This window comes from Protobothrops mucrosquamatus, unplaced genomic scaffold (assembly GCF_001527695.2).
Source record: "Protobothrops mucrosquamatus isolate PMUCROS unplaced genomic scaffold, P.Mucros_1.0 scaffold1990, whole genome shotgun sequence".
Taxonomy (NCBI): Eukaryota; Metazoa; Chordata; class Lepidosauria; order Squamata; family Viperidae; genus Protobothrops; species Protobothrops mucrosquamatus.
In genome coordinates this window covers 212,762-219,731 of record NW_015388106.1, presented here as the reverse complement: position 1 = coordinate 219,731, position 6,970 = coordinate 212,762, and the positions used below count along the sequence as shown (strand labels likewise).

Sequence of the window (6,970 nt, the reverse complement as noted above, 5' to 3'; positions counted from 1 at the left end):
TATAAGTATAAAATAACCATATCTGTTATTTTCTTGATATAAGTATAAAATAACCATATCTGTTATTTTCTTGATATAATATAAAATAACTATATATGTTATTTTCTTGATATAAGTATAAAATAACTATATTATTTTCTTGATATAAGTAAGTATAAAATTATATCTGTTATTTTCTTGATATAAGTATAAAATAACTATATCTGTTATTTTCTTGATATAAGTAAGCATAAAATAACTATGTTATTTTCTTGATATAAGTAAGTATAAAATAACCATGTCTGTTATTTTCTTGCTATAAATATAAAATAACTATGTCTGTTATTTTCAGTGTCTTGCCTTATGATTTTTGGACTTCTTTTGATCCATTAATGTAGGGTTCTTCAAACTTGGCCCTTTTATGACTTGTGGACTTGGCTGGCTGAGGAATTCTGGGATTTGAAGTCCACAAGTCATAAAAGGGCCAAGTTTGAAGAACCCTACATTAATGAATACAAGTGGTCAGTCCTCAACATACTACAATTGAGCTCAAAATTTATGTCGCTAAGCAAGACATCTGTTAAGTGAGTTTTGCCCCATTTCCCAAGCTTTCTTGACATAGTTGTTAAGTGAACCACTGCAGTTGTTACATTGTTCAATGAATCTGGCTTTGCCATTGACTGTGCTTGTCAGAAGGTCATTGAAGATGATCATCACATGACCCCTAGCACATGGCAATCGTCCTAAATACATGCTAGTCACCAAATGTTGACTTTTGATCACAAGATAACGTTAAACAGCAATGACAGGCAAAATTCAGAATATCTAAAAGGTGGAGAACGCTTTTGAGAGATTTGGACCATATATCATCAACCTTGTCAACTCTCATCTTTACTCTTTCTACTATGTATTCAAAATGGACAGTGATTAATATTTATGTTTGTGTGTGTACGTATGTATGTATGTGGTAGATATATATAGATATATATGTATCATGAGTATATGTGTCGTGGCTCCGTCTTGTGAGCCCATCTTATCGGAGGAAGAAGGCTCCGAACATGAAGGAGAGGAGATGGCTAGGCCTCCCTCTCCAGGACCCTCCTCTCTGGCAATGCCTCAGGTGTCTCCCGACGGAGAAGAGATTGACCAGGAGCCAGGTGTTTCAGATAGTGAGGAAGAGAAGTTGTGGCTGGATCCACGCCAGCATAGGAGCGACAAGCGTGCGCAGCAGAAAAGGAGACGTGCCAGAGATTAAGCTGAGTCACTGGACCACACCCCACAGGCTATAAAAGGGTGGTGGTGGCCATTTGGACCTCTGTGACGGACAAAAGCTGAATCTCTGGCGAAGTAGTTTGCTGTGGACTTAATTTTCTAACTGTGTGTACTGTTTTTTGTTCTCTGAGTAAAAGTCTTGGCAGGCAGCTACGGAGCTGCTGCCAAGTTTTCTTATCTGTGGATTGAAGTGTGGAGAAGTTCTTTAACCCTCGGCTGGCTATTTGGGTGTGTGTGTCCAATGGGGACAGAACAATATGTGTATGGGTAGATATATATTTTCTTTCGAAAGCAGGCAACGGAATTTCATTTTTAATATGGGCCAGGATGCTCATAGTAAAAAAATGACAATAAAGGTTATATTATCTTATGTTCTATGCTTGTAGAGCTTGATCAATTCTTTCCCAGAATCAAGTGCATTTTAGCTTTTGTGCCCTTTCTACACGCCTAAAATATTCATGCAACTAAAATATTTATTCCTCTTTTCAGAGATTCTCATTGCTGCTGGTTAATCCACTCCAAGTAAGACAATCACAGTCCTAAGTCGTGACGGGCATAAAGTCGGTTTTCACACGATCGAAGCAATTTTATGAGCTTTTTTGCCGGGGTCATTAAGCAGAACCCGTTGTATGCCAGGCGACATTTTTGCAGAAAAACCGAGTTTTTGCAAAAGGATCGTAAATTGCAGTCATGTGACCACGGGGCACTGCACATGGCCATGGATTTGGGCTGTTTGCCAAGTGGCTGAGTGAGATGATGTGACCACGAGAAGGGGCAGCCGCTGGAACTACAGAACGGTGTCCAGGTACCTTTTGGGCCCCTTGTAACTTTGAACAGCTTCTAAGCAATTGATCATAATTCAAGGACTACCTGTACATCAGAATCAGGTCTGGATCAGAATAGAGCTGGAAGGGAACTTAGAGGTCTTCTAGTCCAGTCCCCTGCTCAAGCAGGAGACCCTAGACCATTTCAATCAATCAATCAATCAACCAATCAGACAGACAGACAGACAGAATAGAGGTGGAAGAGACCTTGAAGGTCTTCTAGTCCAGCAACCTACTCAAGCAGAAGATCCTAGGCCATTTCAATCAATCAATCAATCAATCAATCAACCAGTCAGTCAGACAGACAGACAGACAGCAGAATAGAGCTAGAAGAGACCTTGCAGGTCTTCTAGTCCAGCCACCTGCTCAAGGAGACCCTAGGCCATTTCAATCAATCAACCAGTCAGTCAGTCAGTCAGTCAGTCAGTCAGTCAGTCAGAGAGAACAGAGCTGGAAGGGACCTTGGAGGTTTTCTAGTCAAGGAGGAGACCCTAGAGCAGGGGTCCCCAACCCCCAGGCCATGGACCAGTACTGGTCTGTGGCATGCCAGCAACTGGTCCGCACAAACAAGTAAAGCCCCATCAGTTGAGGATTACATCTGTGTTCTAATGTTAGAGGATAAGAACTACAATTCATTAACCTCCCTCCTTTGTGATTATGCCTAACATCAGATAAAATTTACAGTAATCAACTCAGGATATATATTTTTTAAAGGGCCGTGTAAAACAATTGTTTTAAGATTGAGTTCCAACCTCCACAGAGCCGTTATCACGACGATAAGTATCCTCTGGGAAAGATTTAGTTACCATGCAAAATGTCACAGAAGCCATCCCAAATTTTATGCTTAGCAGATTACGTGACGTTACATCTGCTAGACTTTATAAGTAGCCATGGGAAATGTTAATGTGGGCTGTTAATGGGGCAATCATAAACCTTTGGCAGATGACAGCAAACCCTTACTGCGATGACTACTTAATTTAGAAATCCGTTTTAGAAATCATTGGCAGGATGAAATTCAAAAGCAACGAACGCTGGAAAAAGTGGCTTTTGAAAAACATCCCTGTAAAAGGTGGTCCCAAAAGGGAGCAAAAACTAGAAACATGGAAGTCTTTCAGATTTTCTTCAAAATTTCCAATCTCTGGGAAATTTCTAAGTTGCTGGAATGGAGGGATCCATAAATTTTACAAACTGGAGCTAGTCGTAACCTGTATGAAAATGTAATTATTTCTTATGTTAATCTAACCCCCAGTTAGAGATATGTATATGCATTAAAAACTAAAATAAGACACCTAGCATATGTCATACCTAATAAGATTTTTAATCTCGATTTAATAATAATAAATTCTTCTTTCTAGGCTTAAAGAAGATTAAATGGGCTAAGAATTGTGAAGCTCTTTAGTGTGTTATTTTTAAAACATTCATCATTTATTGTATATTAAAAATGTTCATATTCCACTACACGAGGGATAGGCAACCTTGGCTTTTTTATGATTCATGGACTTCAACTCCCAGAATTCCTGAGCCGGCCACACTGAGGGGAAAGGGAGAGGTTTCCAAGCTGAGCCATGCTGGCTCAGGAATTCTGGGAGTTGAAGTCCACAAGTCCTGACGGGGCCATAGTTCCCCTCATGCTGGCTCAGGAATTCTGGGAAATGAAGTCCACGAGTCATAAAAGAGCCAAGGTCGCCTACCCCTGCGACTACACGGTACAGAAAAATTCCAAAGTCATTCCTAAATACAACTGATTGTCAGTACAATTAGATGTTTGAAATGTAGGGACTGATGCGATGTATGATGACTGGTTGAGGGAGCCAGGTATGTCTAGCCTTGGAGGCCTTCTAGTCCAGCCCCCCGCTTACACCTACACCATCTCAGACAAGTGACTGTCCAGTCTCTTCTTAAAAACCTCCAGTGATGGAGCACCCACGATTTCTGGTGGCAAGCTGTTCCACTGGTTAATTGTCCTCATTGTCAGGAAGTTTTTCCTTAATTTCAGGTTGCTTCTCTCTTTGATCAGCTTCCAACCACTGTTTCTTGTCCTGCCCTCTGGTGCTTTGGATAATAATGTGACCCTCTCCTCTTTGTGGCAGCCCCTCAAATACTGGAACACCGCTATCATGTCTCCCCTATTTCTTCTTTTCTTTAGACTAGCCTAAACCCAAGTCCTGCAGCCATTCTTTGTATGATTTAGTCTCCAGGCCTTTGATTATCTTAGTTGCTCTTCTCTGAATTTATGCCAAACTCTCAACATCTTTTTTGTGATACGGTGACCAAAATTGGCTGCAGTATTCGAGGTTTGGTCTCACTAGGGCTTTATAAAGCAGTACTGAGGAATCTTTTGGATGAGAAGTGAAACATCTTCAAAGAGAAAAAAAGGAAGTCCAATTGCCTCTTGGAAAAAAAGCACCTTTGGGACTACTGAACCGCTGAAGCTCTAGAGAAATCAAACTGTCGCTGACTATTTATGCTTCTTGTATTCCTTTTCCAGCAATCTAAAACTATCTCTACTTCCAGAGAACTGGTGGTCCAATCTTTACTTAAAAACTTCCAGAGATGGAGCACCCGTCATTCCAGGAGGCAAGTTGTTCCACTATTTCATAGTTCCTGCTGTCAGGAAATTCTTCCTTTACTGCCTTGTTTTTTCAGCATTTTAGCAAACAATCAGATTAGGATTAAGGACAAAGAAGACTTTATGGCTGCAAAAAGTACTTACTCACAAACAGCAGGGAACGACAGACCAACAAAAGCACTGGAAAGGTATTCTGTGTACATTTCATTAGATACTCCTTCCAGGTAGTACTTCTGCCAAGTGTCCTCTTCAATCTAGAAAGCAGATGGAAGAAGAAGAAGAAGAAAAATAGCATTTTTTTATAGGAAATGGCTGTGAATAATACAAATCAATTTCAGGTTGGTAATTAAGGTTGGTAATTATATTTAACTTTTCTTTCAAACAAAAAAAACCCCTTCTGAATTATGCCTGTTCAATTTCTTTAATTTTCTCTTTTTCCCCTTTTCCTTTTTATTATTGACCAGATGCAAAAGCAAAAGAAAAGAAAAATATATAGAGAGTATTTAAGAAAAAACGTTTTTTGTGAAAAATATTGCTGGCAGAATATAAGGTGGACATTTTTGATACGTTTTTTTTTTTGTGTTGCAAGAGCTTTGGGGAACACAAACTTAGTAAAAAAACAACAACCCATTTGTGAAATACAAATTGGGTTGGATAATTCTGAACCTTTCTAGGAACTTCACATAACATTTGAAGAACTGAGTTTCTACAATGCTTGGAGGAAAAAAAACAGTGTTTTTGCTTAAATGCATACAGTCATTATCAAAGTGTGCATAATGTTTACTTGACACACAAGCGAGTTTGCCACAATTTTTTCACATTTTTGCAAACTTGCAAAATTTACAGGCCAGATGCTGCCTCAAATATTCTCGAGGTCCCAGTGGGACATGATTTTTAGATAGGAATTGCTACCCGTCAAATGTTACAAAGCTGTAGCTCACTTTTATGATTGTGCTGTTCAATAAAAACTTTAGAGGAGCCTATTCTTTTCAAAGTTTTCATTTACAGCTGATTTTTTTTTATTTTGACAAAGTCTGGCAATCTTATAAGCAGAAGAGATCCATCTTCAGAACTATCCAAAGACATTTGAGGAATACTGTTTATCAACTGCTTCTAGTACATCCACACACACACACACACAAAAAGCCCAAAATGAAATGGTGATAAAACTAGGGGCCCCTGTCCATGATATTGAAAAGGAACTCGCACATCTATCTTCTTCAACTAGAATACTGAATAAAGAGAGATTTATACCCTTGAATGAGCTTATTCGGCAAAAACAAACGGACGTTTTATAGCTAAAACCTCTGGGCTGAAATGAAATGGACTGTTGTTCTTACAACTTTATTAGCCAATGTTGCATAGAAACAGGTGATTTAATGTATCTAATATCAGCAATCACAGGGCCCAGCTAACTTGAAGTGTTGCGTTGAGTCGCACAAAAGGAAAGCAAACAATTGTTTCTCGGGCCATTTGAAGTGCTGTTTTAAAACCACACATGAATTTATTACAAACCTTTCTCGCTCATTTAAGGCCCGTGATTACACACTTCTCACAGCCTCGCTTGTTCTCGCATCCTCTACTTAGCAAATCAGCCCTAAGTATCTCATAAATAAAATCAAATTAGCTAGTTAGGTTAAATCAAGGGAAGCCCTTCCCCGTTGCATTACGCTGAACTTGCCTCGTTTGGTTTTGGCTTAGTCTGATCAGTGAACACAACGATTATGATTTATGAACTATGATTTACAGCTCGGCATGGTACGATAATGACATTACCGTTGCTTGATCAATGTGGTTCAACATGCTTAAAGCAAGCTATAACATGATAGGGGGAAAGCATATAATGACACTCAATCCGTGAGGTCCTTGGTGGTCTTTGAGCACGGTTGCTTCCCTCCAGATGTTTTTACTACCCAACTAGGTAACATCATCAGTGCTAGACGGGAAAGAGATTTGCGCTCTGTTTATATACCAAAATGGCTTACCCTGGACAAGCCTAAAAATGCTTACACATTGATCAAAGTTTTGCTATTTTAACCCCAACGGACCTCTACTTAACTTGAACCCTGTTAACTAGCAGAATCCGTTGCTTGGAATTCTACTCATTGCATTTCTGTGTAATGTGGGTTTTTTGCTTTTTTTTTTTTTTTTTAAGAAAGCATTTTCAGAAATCTGATTGGTTATACCCAACCAAATGGCCCGGGCTTAGGTTATCTTGCAATCACGATGTACGTTTGCTGCAAATTAAGAGATTCCATATGAAAACTGCCACTCTGGGGGAAAAAAAATGCATGCTGTGTCGTTGCTTATCACAGAGATTTGTCGT

General features: G+C 39.3%; 1 protein-coding gene across 1 annotated transcript in view; it reads right to left on the bottom strand.

The window, feature by feature from the left end:
* LOC107294560 (calcium-activated potassium channel subunit alpha-1) overlaps window positions 1-6,970 on the bottom strand; it is a 212,616-nt gene that overhangs the window by 69,031 nt on the left and 136,615 nt on the right. The window contains exon 19 of the mRNA XM_029285645.1: window positions 4,789-4,898. Coding sequence (XP_029141478.1) covers window positions 4,789-4,898 — 110 coding nt within the window. The remainder of the gene's footprint in view (window positions 1-4,788; window positions 4,899-6,970) is intronic.